The 20283-nt window shown below is 58.8% G+C and overlaps 1 protein-coding gene across 1 annotated transcript; it reads right to left on the reverse strand.

The window, feature by feature from the left end:
* Nucleotides 1–4629: 4629 nt before the first annotated feature.
* On the reverse strand, nt 4630–19933 carry MARCHF9 (membrane associated ring-CH-type finger 9). Its single transcript, XM_050925306.1, has 4 exons — nt 19510–19933; nt 9193–9348; nt 8053–8245; nt 4630–5526 (listed from the first exon to the last, which is right to left on the reverse strand). The coding sequence occupies exons 1-4, from the start codon at nt 19882–19884 to the stop codon at nt 5195–5197; spliced, it is 1056 nt and encodes a 351-aa protein (XP_050781263.1). The 5' UTR covers nt 19885–19933; the 3' UTR covers nt 4630–5194.
* Between the last annotated feature and the right edge of the window lie 350 nt (nt 19934–20283).

Here is a 20283-nt window from a genome sequence, read left to right on the forward strand (position 1 = left end):
ATCGTGCTCTGCCCGGCAAGGAGCCACTTGGCACGGATCCCTTTGCAGATGGCACAGTGCCTGCCACGCTCTGCCAACAGCAGCTGGTGCACACCTGCCTCACCCAGCTGTGAAACTTTCCAAGGGCACTCACAAAATGCCCGGCCCCTCCGCGAACAAGGCAAGGGACTGGGTCATGGCGACGGAGGGAGGAGAACCCAGATTGCAAGACCTCCCCTGGATATCACCCACCTGCGCTGTAATTCCAGCTTCGTTGCGTATTCTTGGTCGCCTTTGCCAGAGCTCTTTCCTGGCTCAGGCTGGACGATGGGCTGGCATTTCTGATCTCACATGTCCAGCCCATCCTACCCATGGTGAGCTGTCCCCACAGCCATTCATCCCTCCTGTTTCCGGTTGGATGTTGGCTGACATGGACACCCAACCCTCATGCTTCAGTGCACATGACGTTCCCCCGCCAGGGTCAGGAATCAATCTCCTTCAAGAGTGCAGCGGGCTCAGCTCTTTCCTCGGCAGCATGTGGTGCTGACCACTGTTAGAAGAGGAGAGTTGATCCTCCATCTCTCTGTCTGGGCGCCTAAATCTCTTCCACGTAAGCCAAATGCTACCGCTCAGCCAGTGGGTGACTTTGCACCCCCATTCCCAAGCATTTTCATAGCTCTATAGATTCCAACACCAGAATGGCCCATTGTCTGAACATGTCTGGCTTCAACTTCCAACCACTGGATCGAGTTATGTCTTGGTCTCCTGGATTACATCAATTGTTGGGAGCGACGTGGTGCCAAATGCCTGCAGCTGGGCTGGGATGCGAATGTCAGGCTGAGGGCACAGAGCTGCAGTGGCTCCATGCATGGGTTCACCCCCCCTCCTCTCCAGCCAGCTCCCCACTCGGTGCTGCTGCACATGCAGACTCCAGCGCCGGGATCCTCCATGCCGCAACTCCAGCAGAAACTGCCATTCCCAGCCCAGCTGCGTCCTCGAGGTGCATCCTTCCTCCATCCCAATCCCCCCCGGGCTGAGCTCGAGATTGGAGAACGCCCTTGGCAGGTGTGTCCACACTGCAATTAAAACCCCCTGGCTGGCCCATGCTAGCTGACTTGGATTTGCAGGGCTCGGGCTAAGGGGCTGTTTCATTGCTGTTCAGGCTCAGGCTGGAGGCCGGGCTCTAAGATCCTGCGAGTGTGAAACGTCCACACCGCAAGTAAACAGCCTCTTAGGCTGAGCCCCAAGCCGGGTCAGCTGGCACGGGCCAGACAATGGCAGTGTGGACACACCTTTCTTGGCCTGGAGCCGTCATCTCTCAGCTCCAATGGACTCGGCTGCATTTCAGCACCATGGACAGAGCTAGTGCGGCCTTGCCTGGGACCTGTGGTGTAGGCCCCTTGATCCGAATTCCCTTTCTCCAAAAAACCCAGTTATCTGAATCAACACTAGGTGTCCCTCAGGCCAGCCTTCTACTAATGATTTACCCCCTAAGAACATCTCAATCATTCGTTTAGCCATTTGCTTTCCGCACTCCGTTCCCCATATTTCTGTACCATGGAAACTGCAAATCACTGGCGTCCCACGGATATCAGGCTGGGGGTGGGGGAAGCTTTAAGCCCCAGGGTGGGGGTTGGAAAGTTTGGATCCTGTCCATTGAAGGCCCCTGATATCTGCAGAACGGCGACTGGAAATAAAGACAGATGGATGGGAAATAAAATACCCGCCAGCATTATAACCGACAGGACCCACAAATGTCCCCACAAGGACCTTTAGGGTCAAGATTTGGGGTTTGCCGGCTCAGCCCAGCCCACCGAGGCACCTTCCTCCTGCCTGGCAGCTCTGGTAATGCTTTGGGGCCCGGATTTCCAGGTGTTAGCCCTGGCAGCTAAGCCGGAGCAGAGAGCAGGGCAAAGGGATGCTCAGAGCAGGGACGCCTGGCCATTAGGGCTCCCATTGTCGTTACCCAGGATGGAGCTGCACCTTCTGGGAGTGCACCGTGCTAGTGTAGACAGGACTTATGGGGAGATTAACTCCTATTGAGACACACCAGCCCCCAGGGCAATGCTTAACCTAGGGGTGGCCTGGGAATGCCGTGGTAAGTGTCTGGCTCCCCGAGACATGAAAGTCAATTGTCCTCATCTCAGCACCTGCGATTGCTATGATGGGGCATCAAATTCTCCAACCTGTCTTTGAGATCCAGCTGCGCTGAGCTTAGGGCTCAGGGACTCTCCCACGGGAACCTCTCACAAAACACAGGGAGGAGAGGGAAGGACCTGTCCACAAAGGCACAGATTGTAAAGCCAGAAGTGATCGCTATGACCATATAGTCTGACCTCAAACCCTAAATCCCATTTCGTCCAGTTCCCAGGGCACAGGCAGGACCAGGCAGTGCTTTAGAATCACTAGTGTTTTCCCAGACTCATTTGAACGCTTCTCAGAGCTGCCTATGGGGGGTGGGGGAGGCTTTTAAAATGACTAGGAACCAGGCATCCAAATCTCCTAATCTCAGCCTAAATATCCCAGGCAACAGGTCTCCCACCCTTTCTTTCCTGGGGCAAGATCCTCCAGCAGCTGTTACCAAGGTTCCCCCTGCTGGTTGGTCTCTATTCCCCCGTCCTTGTCAGCTTCCAGCGCGAGCCCCTTGTTCCTTTGAAAGGCTCCAGTTTTTTTGGTTTCAGAAAGTTGAAGGTCCCCCAAGCCAACAGGGCTGATGCCGTTAAGGCCCGTCGGTTTCATAGCCAAGGGAGCGATGCGGTCAGCAGCACGTCCGACCGCCTTCAACTGCCCTAAGCCGAGGGAGCGGGTGCCCATTTGGCAGCTGCAGGTGGCTTGGCAGGATGAGCCCAAGCGAGACTCAACCCCACAACCTTCAAGCTTGGAGCCGAGCGCCTCAACTGCTCAGATCAATCTGGGTATTTTCTAAATTGATCCTGCCTCCGCTCCACCCCGCCCCTTTCCTGTCCCCTTGGGACTACAGAAGGCAAAGAGAATTTTCTCCTTGGTTAAATGCATGAAAATACAATTACCCACTGGACATTTCTGGTGCTGAAGAGGGAACTTGATCCTCTGCTTTGGCAGGGAACTGGAGATCCCTCTGTGCTGGGCACAATCCACATGGCCCAATCCATATCCTGCTGTGCCTAGGGCTGAGAGAAATGCCTGGCTGGTGTGATGGGTGAGCCCTGTGGAGCCTGCACAGAGGTCAGTCGCCCTAGTCCCACAGTCCGTTGAATCTGTTCAGCAAAGCACCTGGCTCCTTGGCTCTCCCTTGAAGGATTCATTGGGTTGCAGATCCACTGGCCAGGGCATGCCAAGGCTTGCGCGCACACACCCCCACACAGGTGGTGCACAGCCACGGAAGGTGGTGAAGGTTGACTGAACAGAGCACATGCTGGGAAAGGAACGAAGCCAGAGCTGGGTGTGCAAGGAAGGGGGCACCTGATCCGCTCACCCCACCGGCTCGGCTGTAAGCGCCGTGTCAGCATTTCCAGCCTCTCACACCAGGGGCATCCCAAGTGGCTGCATCGATCGGTTTCTTCGTCCGGCCTGACAAGAGGCGATCGGTATTCCAGGCGGTCAGGGCCACAAACCCCCATCCAGGACGCACCCCTCTCTCTTGGGCTCCGTCACCCAGCAGTGACGATATCCACCCACTTCGCAGCGTGGGCTGAATGTCTCCTTTGAACCGGTATGTGGTATTTCCCAAATGAAACCAGCTTTTGGAGGGGGGGAGGGTTGTTCATGAGTCCCCCAAAGTCTTGGCTGAACCGGGGTTCTATGTTTCAGGCCTTTTGAGCCTCCCGCAGCGAGATCTGTGCTGCAGCCCAAGCTCCTCTCCATCTGGGACCATGCCCAGAAAGCATTTATCCCCTGCAGTTCCAGAGAGCAGAGTGCTAATTCCTCCCCATGGAGTCCCTCCTGTCCCCAGTCCTGCAGCAGGGAACAGAAGCAAACTTCAAGGCAGCAGCTATAGGGCAGGGAAATCTCCCCCAGCCGCCCGCACAAACCAGTGCCCCCCCCATCCCCCCTCACAAATCCCACCCTGCAACACTTCCCTAGGACGTTAGCTTTTGAAGACAATGATCACAAAGATGGATTATCAACAGACAGTGCTCACAGGTCACCCACCAGAATCTGAGCCCCCCACGCGCTACCATGGTTTGTCCTCACAACACCCCTGTGAGGTAGGGCCAGGCTGTTACCCCATTGTCCGGATGAGGAGTTGCAGCCCCAGGAAGACACCCATCATATGTGGCGAAGATCCCTGAAGAGCCAAACCAGTGCTCTAACCACTGGGCCATTCTTCTTCCCCAGCGATCTGGCCAATTTCTTCTTAAGGTCAAGTCCAGGGCAGGCCAGGGCCACCTTTCAGTGAAGGCTCCCCAGAGCCGAGCTGAACATACACCAGGCTGGGGCTTGCAAGGGACGAGACAAGACAGACCTCTTGAGAGCTGTTTGACAGCAATGCCGCCCCCTCCCCCCGCACATCCTGGGGGTGAGCCCTTACAGCCCCCTTCTGCCCCACCGAGAATTCCCAGCTGGCAGGATTAAGAATTTTAAAGAAAGAGAGAGATGGCTTTGGAGCTGACCATTTGCATATAAATGATTCTTTATCCTCCCACGACAGGAGAAAAGGGAGAGGGGAGACAGATTCTCATGCATTCAATTAAAGATGAAATGTACAGGTATCTTATTGCCGGATCCCATTTTGCTTTAGAAATGTGTTTATTGCACCTTTTTTTGGGGCGGGGGGGGGACGAGGAGTTCAGAGCCTTTCCAGCTGGTGCCTCCGGGGCGGAGACTCACGGCAGGGTGGGCGGGGAGTTGGGGCTGGGGAGGGTTGATCAGATTGTTGTTTGACCAATGATGAGGTAAGCACATTTGTTCTCGGCCCCCTGGATCAGTTGTCGCTGGGGGGGTGTCTGATAACAATCTTCTCCCATCCCTCCAATCAGGGAGGGGTTGCAGGGGAAGCCAGCAGGAAGGGGCCAGCCCGGTCCCTTCCCGCGCAGGAATTTTCACATTGATGGGAGGTTAGCCGGGTGCGGGCCAAGACGCGGGGAGGACGGCCCCCAGAGTAGGAAGATGAGGTGGAAACAGTGGGGTGGAGACAGCTGCCATGCGCCCTTCCCTGGGATGCAGCCCCCCCCCGCAGGAGCAGCTCTCCGAGGTGTTCCTCGAGCCAGCGGCCCCGTCCACCGGCCAGGCGGCGTTATACAGTTGTCACTCTCATGACCACCTCCCGGCCTGAGCTGGCGCCCCCGCGGGGCTCGTTCGGCCGCAGGTGACTGAGGATGTGCAAGATGGTGTAGCCACAGTGATGGTTCAAAATCGTTCTAACCCGCTGACCCCGCCGGGGGTTCCTTTCGCTCCCGGAGGAGGGGTTCGTCCGTGAATTCCTGCCCCCGGCCTTGGCCGCCCCGCTGCCAACGGGCTCCCCCAGGTCCTTGGCCTTGTCGTAATTCAACACTTTCCACTGCTGGTTCACTGCCTGCCACCGCTTGAAGATTCGATACACCGAGGAGCCCTCGTGAATGATCAGACCTAGAGGAGAGAAGTCGGGGGGGGGGGAGGAGAGAGGTGAGACCTCCTGGGGCAGGCTAACAAACAGGTCCCTCGAGATGGTGGCCTGCCATTGCTTGGAACTCACTCATGACAATGTGGCACTAGAAAATGCCAGGGCCCAGCTATTCGGATCCCAGTGGGAATGGGACCCCTAATTCCCTCCAGGTTCCATGGACAACTGCAAGCTTCTGGGGAAGGGCGTGGGGAGGCCTGGTGTTTGGGAGGGGGAAGGCTGGGGGTCGGGCGGGCTGCAGATGCGGCCTAGATTGACAGGTGCGACCCCGTGGAGACCAGCGCTACCTTGGGATTAGGCCTGTTGCCATAGAATCATAGAATATTACGGTTGGAAGAGGCCTCAGGAGGTATCTAGTACAACCCCCTGCTCAAAGCAGGACCAACCCCAACTAACCATCCCAGCCAGGGCTTTGCCAAGCTGGGCCTTGAAAACCTCTAAGGAAGGAGATTCCACCACCTCCCTAGATAACCCATTCCAGTGCTTCACCACCCTCCTAGTGAAATAGTGTTTCCTAATATCCAACCTAGACCTGCCCCACTGCAACTTGAGACCATTGCTCCTTGTTCTGTCATCTGCCACCACTGAGAACAGTCTGGATCCATCCTCGTTGGAGCCCCCTTTCAGGTAGTTGAAGGCTGCTATCAAATCCCCCCTCACTCTTCTCTTCTGCAGACTAAACAATCCCAGTTCCCTCAGCCTCTCCTCGTAAATCATGTGCTCCAGCCCCCTGATCATTTTTGTTGCCTTCTGCTGGACTCTCTCCAATTTGTCCACATCCCTTCTGTAGCGGGGGGACCAAAACTGGATGCAACACTCCAGATGTGGCCTCACCGGCGCTGAGTAGAGGGGAATAATCACGTCTCTTGATCTGCTGGCAATGCTCCTGCTAATGCCATTAGCCTTCTTGGCAACAAGGGCACACTGCTGACTCAGCCATGGCATATCTCATATAAATGTGCACAGGCCTGGCCCAGCGGGTGGGCTCGGAAATGGGGCGGGGTCCTTCACTTTGAGCCCTGCTTGTCCTGGGTGGGCATATTGCTCCCATGGTAGGCGTGTGGGTACCGCTGCCCGTCCAGGTGACCTTGGGCACGTCCCTTCCCCTGTCCGTGCCTCAGTTTTCCTTGACACCCATTGTCTATGCAGATTGTAAGTTCTTTAGGTCAGGGACTCTCTCTTGCTATATGGATGTACAGCGCCCGGCACAATGGAGGCCTGATGTTCTCAGTTGGGGCCCACCGGCATAACAGTAATATAAATAAATAATCATTTCAGAATGGGCTAGCTGACTATTCATTCTTATTTTTAATTCTACTGATTAATTATGATTCTAGCTATTAAGTGTTTTATTATATTATTGAACTATAAGTATTATTTTATTAAAATTCTGTTATTAGTGTGTATTCATTATCATTCTAACAATTTGTTATGTTAATACTTTAATATTAGATTATTGCAATATAATCATCATGATCTGTTATTATACTAGATTAGTCATAATTAGAATAATTATCAATTAATTATTCTAGTTGTTATTTAATTAGAGTATTATTAAACTATAACTATTGCTTTTTATTATCTATTAATTATTATTCTACCTTATTATTCTATCTGATAATCATTATTCCTGATTGTATCAGGCCCTATTACTGTAAATTTTTCACACGTGGGGAAGGCACTAAATACATGCGAACATTTCTAAGTACATTTCTCCCGTTTCACTATCATGAGATCCTGCCTATTTGCTGCGAGTTCGACCTCTCGCTTTTCCTAATGCGGGCACAATGGGACACACGTAGCCGCTGACTCAATCGGAAATTTACAACCCATCCCTTCATTTGCAGCTGGTGGCTCATCATTCCAGCCACAAAGCCCCAGCCGGTAATCGTCTCGTCTCTGTCACCTGCAGAGTCCATCATTGAACGCTGCCGATCTTGTCCCAGTCCTGAGTCCGCTTCATTCGCTTTTAATTAACAGGCGTCATTGCAATCAGGTGGGGCTTTATTGCCAGTGAGGGATGCCTGTTTACAGCAGGAGCCCCTAGAGATCCCAGCCAAGACCCCACTGCGCGAGGTGCTGTACGGAGAAGAGCCCGTCCCTGCCCTGATGAACGTACAGTCTTACAGAGAAAGGGTGGGGAAACCGAGGCGCAGAGCGGGGCAGTGACATGCCCAAGATCACCCAGCAAGGCAGTGGCAGAGCCGGGCACCGAGTCCAGTTCTCCTGAGTCCCAGGCTAGCCCCTCATCACCCAAACCCCCACGTGCATCGCACGTTAGGTAGGTCCTTCTTCCCAGTACTCCGTACTCTGATGGCCCCACCATGCCCAGAGCTGAAGGGGGTGGGCAGCAGAGGGTGGGGGGATGAGATAGAGTCACCTTTTAGTTACTGCTCTGGCATGCACTGCCTAGCTCCAGCCAGAGGAGGTGGACAGGGGAAGTCAGGGAGCCCATGGCTGGGGTGGGGGGACCTGACGGGCCGGGCTCTCACCTATGCAGACAATGTCCATAAAGCCGTACATGCCGTAGCAGATCTGGAAGAGCAGGTCCTGCCGCTGCCACTTGGCCGAGGGGCTGAGGGATGACCAGATGAGCCAGGAGATGCTGGCGATGAGGAAGAGGGAGCCCAGGATGATGGCTGCGATCTGCACCTTCTCGATGACGGTCAGGGAAATCGCCTGCCACTGCAAGGGAAGAAGGCGCCACGATGGGTTACCGGATCGGGTGCGGGGTGGGGCGTTGGGGGATTAGAGGGGGCTGGGGACTGTGGGGTACGGAGATCCTAGTGGCTGGGCACACGATGCGTGGCAAGGGAATCAGAGAGGCCAAAGGATCTGGTGTTTGGGGGGAAGGGGCTGGGGCCGCAGTGGGTTGGGGGGAGGAAAACACAGGGGCTAGGAGACCCGGGGAAGGGCAGCCGCTGCCAGTGCACCAGGCAGGGCCGGCACTTCCATTAGGCGACCCTAGGCAGTCGCCTAGGGCGCCAGGATTTGGGGGGGAGTGGCATTTTGTGCGCTCCCCACGGGGCGCACGGAAGTTTGCAGTTCCGCTCCCGTTGCGCCGCCGAAGAAGGACCTTCTGCCGACGTGCCGCCGGAAAACAGCGGCAGGCAATTGAGCAGCTCAATGACTGCCGCTGTCGCCTACGGCATTTTGGCGGAGGGTCCTTCTTTGGTGGTGTGATGGGAGCGGAACCGGAAGCTCCCACACGCCCCATGGGGAGTGCACAAAATGCTGCCCCCTGAATTATGCCTAGGGAGCCAGAAACCCTGGCGCCGCTCCTGGAACCAGGATAAAGTCAAGTCAAGTCTGGTCTCTGTCAAGTGGATTCTGAGGAACGTTTGGACGCCGGGCAATTGATTTGCACTCCTGTAGGTGCCCATCGGGACAGCGGGGGGGGAAGCTCAGGGCTGGGAGGAGGGGGCTGCGGGTTGGGATTGAGGGGCACCAACAGAGCTGTGGGAGTGGAGCCAAGGGCTGGGCTAGCCGGAGGTTGTCAGTCTAGGAGTGCAATGGCCCTGGATCAGCATCAGGGTGTGTGCTTAGCGTGTGTGCACATGCGTGCGGGTGTGTGGGTCCGCGTCAGTGCCGGAGCATGCATGTGTCCATACGCCGGGGCGCCCCCCGCTCACCTGCAGGGGGTTCTTTGTGCTGATGGCTAACACCTGGTATTTGAAGTAACACAGCTCACAGCTCCAAGAGCCCCTCTCGCTGATCCAGCGAATCAGGCAGGGCTGGTGTGTGCAGCGGACGGATCCGTCACACCGGCATGGGCTAAGCAGCTCCCCCTGCAAAGCGAACAGGCCCTGGGGTTAGGAGCTGGCAGTGGTGGTGGGGAGGCTCTGCAAGGGTATGCTGGGTAACACCAACCGTCCCTGCCCTGCGGCCCCAGCGAGCACCCGGCGAGGCCACTCTCCATTAGGCTGCTAAGATTTAAACAGCAGTTTATTAGCCTCGTCTGCTTGATGCGCTGACCGGGGGGGGGGAGCAATTAGCATAAATATTTCATGCCTCCTGACAGGAAGCACTAAGGATGCTTCATGGAGACACTGGGCCAGTAGAGTGCCGGCGAGTTCCCTCATCAGGGGTCACGAGGGTCATCCCCCCCAAAAAACCGTAGCCATCGGTCAGTTTTACAACCACAGGAAATTGGTGCTTAGATACCATGGTGATGGCACAATAGATAGATTGGTAGACAGATAGACAGATGGGGTGGATGGGGATGGATAGATAGATAGATAGAGGGGGTAGACAGGGATAGATAGATAGACAGATAGATAGATAGATAGAGGGGGTCCATGAGATGGATGGATAGCTAGATAGCTAGATAGGGTATATGGGGATAGATAGGTAGGTGGGGTGTATGGGGATAAATAGCTAGATAGGTGTGTATGGAGATGGACAGATAGAAGAGGCTGGATGGATGATGGTGTTGCCCCATCTCCGTGTATCCCTAAGTGGGTGCCCAGCAGCGGGAGGGTGAAGCCCCCATGATGACACTCCAAGTCCCATCAAGTTTTGCATAAAATCTTTGTTTTTTTCTAACTGTCCCTTTTGAGTGCAAAATCCCACCTGGACCCTCTCGTGGCATAGGTGGGGGGGAGGCCACGTGATGGTGCCCCCCAGGAGCCCCACCCCAGCCGCAGCTCCGCAAACCGGACTGCAGATTGCTCCCTGCAGCGGGAGCTGCAGATGCTGGTCTGATGGTGGGACTGTGCCCAGCTGGGTGGGGCTGAGAGGAGCCCTGGCTGGCTGTGCCAGGGGCTGGGGACAATCCCCTCTTCAAAGGAGAGGCAATGACATTCTGCAGAGCGGAGGAGGAGGGCGGGGGGGGGGGGGCTGAGATGTGAGGAAACCCTGGGGCTTTGCTATGTGCTAGTGGCTGCCTTCAGAGATGGGGTCATTGTCCTAGGAAGCCTGGGCTAGCTATGCTCCATGCTGGGCCGGGGGGATCCCTTCCCTTCCCGGCTGTTCGGAGATGCAACAGCGTTACAAAGCGTCTCGGAAAAGAGCAGGCAACGTTCAGGGGAGCCTGGTGATTGGTGCTCGGCTCCCCACACGCAGTTCGGCTGAAGGTCCTCAGTCCTGACTCACAGCCCCCCTGCCATCCCAGCCCTGCCCCCCAGCTCTGCCGGTGCCCCTCAATCCCAACCTGCAGCCCCCCTGCCATCCCAGCCCTGCCCCCCAGCTCTGCCAGTGCCCCTCAATCCCAACCAGCAGCTCCCCTGCCATCCCAGCCCTGCCCCCCAGCTCTGCCGGTGCCCCTCAATCCCAACCTGCAGCTCCCCTGCCATCCCAGCCCTGCCCCCCAGCTCTGCCAATGCCCCTCAATCCTGAGCGCAGCCCCCCTGCCATCCCAACCCCGCCTCTTGCCCTGGTCTGGAATCCCATCCCCTTGGCAGTGCTGATCCAGCGCCCTGACCCCATCACCTATCCTTCGCCGGGGGACTTTGGCATGGTAATGACCATCACTTGGCTTTTCCTTCCTGTGCTCCCTGCTCAGCAGCTCGTCACAGACAGATCCCGATCGCAGCTCCCCGGCGTCCCTGCTGCCCTCGCCCCCCTCTCTCTCCCTTAATTAGCATCTTTGCTATTCTGCCTGATCAGCAGACAGTGCGGGGCTCTCCATGAGGCTCCCCTCCCCCAGCCCCTCTACCCATGGCTTTGGCCCCCCTCTCCTGCACCAGAGACCCCAGCCCAGGGCACACTGGTGGCACGGGTGTGATGGGTAATGGGTGGCGCCTGTTGCGAGGCCCTTGACTGCCTTGAGGATCCTGCTGAGCTGGGACCCCGCAGGACAACTGACCGGAGTCCTGGAGCAGAGACAGAGCAGGCCGGGCGCCCCAAAGTGCTGACACCCTTCCCTGATGGGGAGCATAATCCAGGGACATGCAGCCTTCTCCCCACGGGAAACCCAGATCTGGCAGGACTGGAGCCAGGACTCCAGCCCCCTGCACCCAGCCAAGCCCCCACACCGAGGTACCCGAGACGCTGCACTCAGCATGGCGCTGCACAGGCTGTGCCAACCCGGCAGAGCCCAGGCCGCAGAGGTGGGGAACAGACCCACAGACAGCAGCTGACTCAGAGGGACCTTGGTCACTTCAACAGCTGAAGAGGGGTCACCGGCCCCCCAGAGCCCAGGAACAGAAACCCAAACTCTGGGATATCCTGGACGGCACTGTCTGTGTGTGTGTGTCAGCTAGCACCCCTCAGGGCTGCCTCTACTTTGACCTTTGACAGTGCAGCTGGAGGCAGGCAGGAGCAGGAGATGCAGCTTGCAGGAGTGCCAGGACCCCCACTAGGGTCCTCTCCCCGCCGGCCCCGTGCCATGAGGCAGAGGACGCACATATGCCAAGCTTGTCTGGTTACTGCACAGCGGATCGCATCTGCCAGTTTCACAGCTGGCTGACCCCACACCGGTGCAGGCATCCAGAGACGGACCCAGGCAGGGTAGGGGGTTCTGAGCCGTCTCCCCACTGAGCTGGCCCACACCAGCCCCTGGCACAGATCACCAGGGCCTGCTCTGGCTCCTCATATGCCCCATCTGATGAAAAAGTCTCCTGGGCTCTTTCTCCCCAACAGGCCCAGGGGCATTTACTTGTGTGATCCCACCCGGGCTCCGGCTGGAGAGCGGTGCCCACGGCTGCACCGACTGATGTCTGCTTCAGAGGCTGGATTCCCAAAGGCCTTCATGAGGGTGGCTGGTGCCTGAGCTGGCCTAAGGGCTCTGCTCACGCGCACCGAACCCAAGCCCCTGGTATAGTGGGTGGCTTGGGGGCCATGGCCGGAGTGCACTGCATTCTGGGTATTCTTGGCTCCACGGGGCCAGGGGAAGCAGAACACAAATTAGAGCAGCCTTTAGGCTGTTCCAACTTGCAGCAAGGGCTGGGCCGGGCCTGAATATGGAGGTACAGAGAGGGAGGGCTCTGGTGCCACAGGTAGCTTTTGAAAGGCATTTTTAGGCCTAATGGTCATTTATTTTTGCTCACAACATTCCAGGCAAGCTGCCCTCTTTCAAGATGGCCACCCTCACTTTTGGTTCCCAGCCCTCGACAGCCCGGGCTTCCCTGAGGGCCCCTGCGACTTCTGCTCCGTGCAGAGCAATAGGAGATGGCAGCCATTTTGCAAGAGGGCAGTTCTCAGGGGAGCTCGCTGGAGGGAAATAGCGTTTGCCCCTCGCTGCTGCAGGAGAAATGAAAACCAAACGGCCAAGAGTTGCCAGCAGCCCCCAGAGAACGGAGCCTCAGATGGAGCCGGTGGCCCCGGGAGCTTTAGCCCCATGGGGAGTTTGGACGGCCTGCGCCGGTCCATTGTTAAGACCACGTGGGACAAACAAAATGGCGCCACGCCCACCGCTCCGTTTCTCACGGGCGCTGTTCTTTAATGAAGGCCCCCTTTGATCACCCGTCCCGCTGCAGGTTTGGTCTAGGCTCAGGGGGATCTGGGGCCAGAGTCACCGGGTTCAGCACCCGGCTGTGACAAAGTGGGAATGTTTCTAATGTTTCCTCTGAATACTATGTGGGTGCCTCAGTTTCTGGCCAACACTCTGTCTCCTGGCAACTAATGGCCTGGGCCCTTCCCTTCTGCAAAGGGATGCTAAAGGTGTGGGAGAACAAAGAGATCAGGTGACCTCCTGGCCCGGGAAAGAGACAAAGGCAGAAAGGAGGGGCTGGAGGGGGTTTCAGTTTGGGGCTGGCTGGGGATGAGGAGTGACTGCAGATGGGGTTGTCTGGCTCGCTGGGCCCCAGAATGGACCCAGCTGAGGGGTCCCATTCACTGTACCTACAAGCTCTGTTTTAGCCCGTGTTCCTGTCATCTAATAACCTCTGTTTTACTGGCTGGCTGAGAGTCACGTCTGACTGCGAAGTGGGGGTGCAGGACCCCCTGGTTTCCCCAGGACCCCGCCTGGGCAGACTCGCTGTGGGAAGCGCACGGAGGGGCAGATGCTGAATGCTCCAAGGTCAGATCCAGGAGGTGAAGCCATGTGAGCTTCTTGCCCTGAAGACAGTCTGCTCCAAGGGAGAGGAGGCTCCCCAAAGTCCTGACTGGCTTTGTGGGGAGCAGTTCCAAAGCATCGCCTGGGGACTCCGTGACAACGGCCAAGCCCGTTTTTAGCATGGAGCTCGGCTCGGTGCTCTGGGCAGAACCACCCCAGCAATGCTAGCACCTGAGGGCTAACCGTACACCAGATGACTCCCCTGGAGAACAGTGGTGCATCCCCCCTCCACTCCATGGGAACAATGGAGAACCCCCCCCCACACACACACACACACCTGAGAATGTGTCTGAGCGACCCCCCCAACCCCGGCCAGGATGGGGGCAAAGGCACCTCTAACTCGGGGCCGCTGGGCAGGGCTCCCTTGTACATGATGTCTGGAGACGGCACACGGGGCAAACAGCCCAGTCCCCAGGGCAGGCGGGTAGAGCTCTGAGCTCTGGGAGTCCCGGCAGCAGGATTGGGACAGCGACCCATCCCGGTCCCACAGGGGCAGCCCCTGGGCCACACAGCAAATCCCACTGCTATAATGCATAAATAACACACAGAGCCTAGCGTGAGGGGGTCCTGGACCATGACTGGGGTTCCTAGGTGCTATCTTAATACACCTAATAAATAACATACAGCACCTAACGCAGGAAGGTTCTGGGCAATGACTGAGAACCCCACTGCTCTGCCCCTCCACTGTGCGCCCCACTGCCCTCCTCCCCGCTTAGCACCCCTCTGCCCACCCCTTCCCCCACTGGTGCACTCAGCTCTTACCACTTGGCCCCAGCACCTTCCTCTCCCCCCATCCCAGCGATGCAGCCATCTCCCCTTGTCTGCCAGCTCCCACCCCAACATTTCCCCCACACGCTGCACCCTTTGCAGGGGAGGCTGCCCTGGGCCACCGTGGCTACAGGCAACTGGCACCAGGGTGGGACATGGGGCAGCGAAGGATCCAGGACTATGATTCCCTCGGAGCGTTTCCCCTCCTCAGGTGAACGCCTCTCAGGGCGGGGGCTGTCCCTTGCCAGCAGGTGGGCAGCGCCAGGCACCTGGTGGGTGCTGCCAGGATACACACATTGCTCACAGCTCAGTGTCTTAGTATGAGTCATTTGCTGTATTGTGGTGGCACCCCAGGGACCCCAACCAGGCTTGGGGCCCTGTCGTGCCAGGAGCTGCACAGACCCAGAGCGACAGACAGTTCCTGTGCCCCAGGGCTCGCAGTTTGAGCAGAGCAGGCGAAGGGGTATAACAGCAGGATGGGGGCAGGGTCCACACAGGAGGATATGGACCCTGGGATTAGGGTTTAGTGGCTAAAGCACAGGAGTGGGAGCCAGGACTCCTGGGTTCTTTCCCCAGCTCTGGGAAGGAAATGGGGGCTAGCTGGTTAGCATGGGGGCTGGGAGGCAGGACTCCTGGTTGGGCGGGAAGAGGCTGACGGGGGCTTGGGAGAAGGGGTGGAGGGGCTGGGGAGGGGGCAGATCAGGGGTGGGAAAAGGTGGGGCAGGGCGGGAAGAGGCGGGTGGAGGCTTGGGGGAAGGAGTGGAATGGGGCAGGGAGGGGGCAGAGCAGGGATGGGAAGAGGTGGGGAGGGGCTTGGGGGAAGGGGTGGAATGGGGCAGGGTGGGGGGAAAGCAGGGGCAGGAAGAGGTGGGGCAGGGCAGGAAGAGACGGGCAGGGGCTTGGGGGAAGGGATGGAGTGGGGTGGGGTGGGGGGGAGAGCAGGGGCGGGAAGAGGTGGGCGGGGGCTTGGGGGAAGGGGTGGAATGGGGCAGGGTGGGGGGAAAGCAGGGGCAGGAAGAGGTGGGGCAGGGCAGGAAGAGACGGGCAGGGGCTTGGGGGAAGGGATGGAGTGGAGTGGAGAGGGGTGGGGTGGGGGGAAGAGCAGGGGCAGGAAGAGGCGGGCGGGGGCTTGGGAGAAGGAGTGGAGTGGGGTGGGGGGGAGAGCAGGGGCAGGAAGAGGTGGGGCAGGGCGGGAAGAGGTGGGCGGGGGCTTGGGGGAAGGGGTGGAGTGGGACTGGGAGGGGGCAGAGCAGAGGTGGGAAGAAGTGGGGCAGGGTGGGCTGGGGTCAGGTCACTCATTGCTGTCGGTGCCAGGCCCTCTGCTAACCCCCCAGGACCCCACGTCCCCCTGAAGCCCAAGATGGGACGGCTCTGAATATATCAGCCCAAACACTGGTGGAGCCGGGCCCACGTTCCTGGATATTGATGGAGCACAGGCACCACGGGCCCATATACCTGGCCGCCTATGCTGCAGGGGCTTCCCACGATCCCAACCCCCCACTCAGTGCTGCCCTGGCTGGTTTCCGGGTGTCCCAGCCACGCTGCCGCCCCAGCAGCGGCCCATGTGTTTGGTCCTGGCCCGGCGAGCTCCTCTCTCAGACACCAGGGCCTCGGGAGGCCAAAAAGCCCAGCCTCTTTGGTGGGGACTGGGCCATCTCCATCACCAAGCCCAGAGCGAGCTGGTACCGACGCACCAGGCCCGTCAGCCCCTAACGAGGTGCTTTGGCTGGGAGGGGGATGGAGACATGCTGGATCTGCCCAGGGTCCAATCCCTGCTGGTGTTTCCGGGGGGGGGGACACTCCCTGCAGGGGCACAGGGAATATCCAGGCAGGAGCCCCCCACTGGAGTCTAAAGAGGCACAAGCACTGCAGCATGCACAAACACGTGTGTGCATACACATCCATGTAATAAGTATGAACATACACACCTAGAGGTGTGGGCTCACACAGGTCTACAGGCACGGGGGCACACGTGTCCAGCCACACGCATACACCAACAGGCATACACCCACGCGTTTGCATAGGTACATAGGGCCACACATGAATGGGCACAAAAACACCCCCATGTCCCCACCGGCACATTCCGGTGTATGCAGCACAGGCAGAGACGCAACACCTGCCCTCCCCGCAACACACACACATATATTTACCTGGGGTGTTTACCTTCCCTCCGTAATGCTTATTGGCCAGGAGGGAGTTGTGGTGCATTAGCTCCAAATGGGCCCAGTCAATATCACGGGGTCCCCTCTCTCAGTGCCCCCCAGCCCTAGTGCAAACCCTAAATCACTCCATCTGAGATCTTCAAGGCCAAAAAAATCCTGCTGGCCTCATACCCATTCCCTCTTCGGAGCTGCAGGGGTTAAAATGCTCCAAGGACTCCCCCAGGAAGAGGGAGGGGATTCCCACTGGAGTCCGCCCACCCCAGATCCTCAGCCCCAATCCTTTCCTCTTTGCCCCTTTAATCTGCCCAGCTCCAGCTGAGGACCTACGTGCCTTGCTCTAGCCACGCTTCGGCGGTTCCTAGAAAGACTTCGCGCCCTCTGTGACTCCGCGGCCCAGGCCTGTTCAAACCAGGAGTCCCCCTTCCCCGGGACATCCGGCAGCACCAGCCCTGGCAGAACAAGCTCTGCACGGTAAGTACCGCGGCCGCCTGGTCTCAAAGGGGAAGGATTAATTAACAGTTCCCAAATCCCAGCATAAATATCCCGCCTCCCTCCGGCGCAGGCAGGTCTGTGTCTGTCGAGAAGCGGGGCCAACGGGTGGGGATGGAGGGAGGGATCCGTCTACCCCACGGTTCCAACCTCCTGCTTTTCTCTCATTTCCCCTCCTCCCCCAGGTTCCCCCTGCCAGTCCAAATGAGGGGCACCCCCATCGGCTTGGGCCAGCGAGTTCAGCGCCACGTCGGGCATCTGTCTTGCCTATGGTCACCCCTGGCTCTCAAAGGCAAGCAGTGCTTCCCCTCTGGAGTTACAGATACCACGTCTTATGCATCTCGGAGGACCTCTGCCCGGGATCGCAGGAGGTCTTGCTGGGTTAGATCTGGGCATTACTCAGATGGGAGACTGGCCAGGTGCCTGCAGCCAGCTGGAGATTCAGCAGGGGGCGATCTCCCCTGAGACCCTGTGCCACCCAGCACTCTGCCTAGGAACCTCTGCTACTGGGATGAGACACTTCCAAAGCCACCACAAGCCTTTGGCCATTAAAGAGCTTCCAAGTCTTCTCACAAAAGTCACAGTGTTATCCCCGGCACCCCACTTCCAACTCAGGGAATTACCAGATCCCTTAGACGTCCCGCTGCAGTGCCATCTGAATGAGTACACCCTCTCGCACTGCTAAGTGGCGGCTACGCCCCTCCCCAGAGGTGGCTGCATTTCAGTGGCGGGGAAAAGGGCTGCTAGACACCGCATGCATTGCATGCTCTGGGGGCAGCCCGCGAGCCGTTGGTACCATGCTCCGCGCCAGGCCGACATGGGCCAAGACACAAGGCTTCTCCGCCCTGGCCCCAAATAACACACCCACAAGCTAGGTCTGGCTAATGCCTGGGCATTATTGTAACCCTAGTGCAGCCCCTGAAATCTCCAGAGTGTCCTTTATCCCCCCAGGATTTCAGTGCAAGCTGCACACTCCTCTATCCCATTGACTGTGCCCACATCCCCCCAGATGCCCAGACCTGTCCTGCCAACCCACCCCCTAAGCAGCACGACGTCCATCCACAGCACCCCAAGGGTGGGTCTGACCCAGTCCTGGGGTTTGAGGGGGCAGCAGTGGGGGGGGGGGTTAGAGAGGACATTGCCCCGCAAGGAACCAGTCCGCAAAATAAGGGACAAACAGTGCCCACTAAGACCACTTTCGTCTGAGCACTGGCATTGCCTCAGAGGGCCAGGAGAACAATTCACACACCCTCCCTGGACATCTTCACCATAACTACCCGCCCCACTGGCCACGAGGCACAGACCTGGCACTGCCTGGTGCACAGAACCCGCCCCCCTCGCCATGAGGCACAGACCTGGCATTGCCTGGCGCACAGAACCCAGCCCCCTCGCCATGAGGCACAGATCTGGCAATGCCTGGTGCACAGAACCCCCCCTTGCCACGAGCCACAGACCTGGCAATGCCTGGCGCACAGAACCCGCCCCCCTTGCCACGAGGCACAGACCTGGCATTGCCTGCCGTACAGACCCCTGGCCTGTGCTCACACTTTGTCCACTGGCATTCTCGCCACTTGGTATCTGACTGACCCCCTGTTGCACCTTGGCATTCTTGCCTCCTCCAACGTGTTTCTATCCTTACTGTGGCCCATGCCCTGGCACCTTCGTCTTCTGATAACCAGCCACAACCTAGCACTGCCTGGCACCTTCACCTCCTAGCAACCAACCCACTGGCCACATTCACCATCAGGCAGGCCCGGGCATCCTCCCCACACACTGACCCTCCATCCTGCCTGCCCTGCCCCTGAGAATCCCTCAGCACTCTCATCCCCTGGTACCTCCATCCATGATCTCTCCCTGGCACCTTTCACCCTCTGGTATCCCTCAAACCTAGTAACCCCCTGATACCCCTCACCCCTAGTAATTCCAGTAACCCCCCGCAACCTTCAACCCTAGTAACCCCCCTGGCACTCCTCACCACTAGTAATCCCCTGACACCCCTCACCCCTAGTAACCCCCTGACACCTCATCCCTAGTAACTCCCTTGCACTCCTCACCCCTAGTAACCCCGGTAACCCCTCACCACTAGAAAACCCCTTGTATCCCTCACAACCCCCTTGGCATCCCTCACTCCTAGTAACCCCAGTAACCCCCTGGCACCCCTAACATCTAGTAACCACGATAACCGCCTGGTACCCCTCACCCCTAGTAACCAACCCCCTTGCACCACTCACCCCTAGTAACCCCAGTAACTCCCCAGCACCCCTAATCCTTAGTAACCCTGGTAACTCCCTAGCACTCCTAAACTCTAGTAACCCCGATAACCCCTGGCACCCCTCACCCCTACTAACTCCAGGACCCCCCGGGCACCCCTAGTACCTCCGGGCACCCCTCACCCTTAGTAACCCGGTAATCCCCGGCATCCCTAACCCCTAGTAACCCCGGTAACCCCCGGTACCCCGCACCCCAGTAACTCCCTTGCACCACTCACCCCTGGTAACCCCGCTAACCCGCACCCCAGCGAGGCGCCGACTGACCTGCTCGGGCCCCTGGAAGCAGATCCGGCACTGCGGGGTCCTCATGCCGCTGTCCAGGCTGCTGCTGAGAGATACGGTGTCCAGGGCCCCCCCGGTTCCGGGCTGCTGGCCGGGCTGCTGGCCGGGGGGCGGCGGCCGGGGCTCCTTCTCCTCCAAGGCCAGGCTGCGGGGCCGGGGCTCGGCCACCCCCCCGTAGTACTCGGCCTCATCGTCCTGCCGGGCCGAGCAGTCGGCGAAGGGGGGCCAGCCGCAGCCGCTGCCCCCCGGCGCCCGGCTCCCCCCGGCTCCGGGCTCGGGCTCCGGGCGGCCCCGCCGCATCAGCACCAGCAGCTTCAGTTCGTTGAAGAACATGCGGATCCGGTATTTGAACATCATTTACCCCGGGCCCAGCGGCTGCCGCGCCTCGGAGAGCTGGGGCAGGGGCGAGGGGCGCACGGGGCGAGGGGGGCGCTTAGCTCTGTCCCTGCGCGGCGCCCGCCGCACCGGGAGAAGGGGAGGAGGGGGCCTGTGGGGGGGCCTCGAGGGGGCAATGAGGGGGAGAGGGGTCTGCACCGCCTGGGGGACACATCTCCGGGGGCGCAGGGACTGGGGAGCGCAGGGGGGGCAGCTAGTGATGGAGGGGGAGGGAGACAGGGGCAGGGGAGGGGGGCGGCCCCGGTCGCTCTCCTAAGGCTGGGCCGGTTCGGTGGGTGTCTGGGCCCCTCCGCAGCCCGCGTCCTGCTGCCTCCCCCGGGGCATGGTGAGCGGCGATTCCAGCGGCGGCCCAAAGGGGCT

This window comes from Gopherus flavomarginatus, chromosome 16 (assembly GCF_025201925.1).
Source record: "Gopherus flavomarginatus isolate rGopFla2 chromosome 16, rGopFla2.mat.asm, whole genome shotgun sequence".
Taxonomy (NCBI): domain Eukaryota; kingdom Metazoa; phylum Chordata; order Testudines; family Testudinidae; genus Gopherus; species Gopherus flavomarginatus.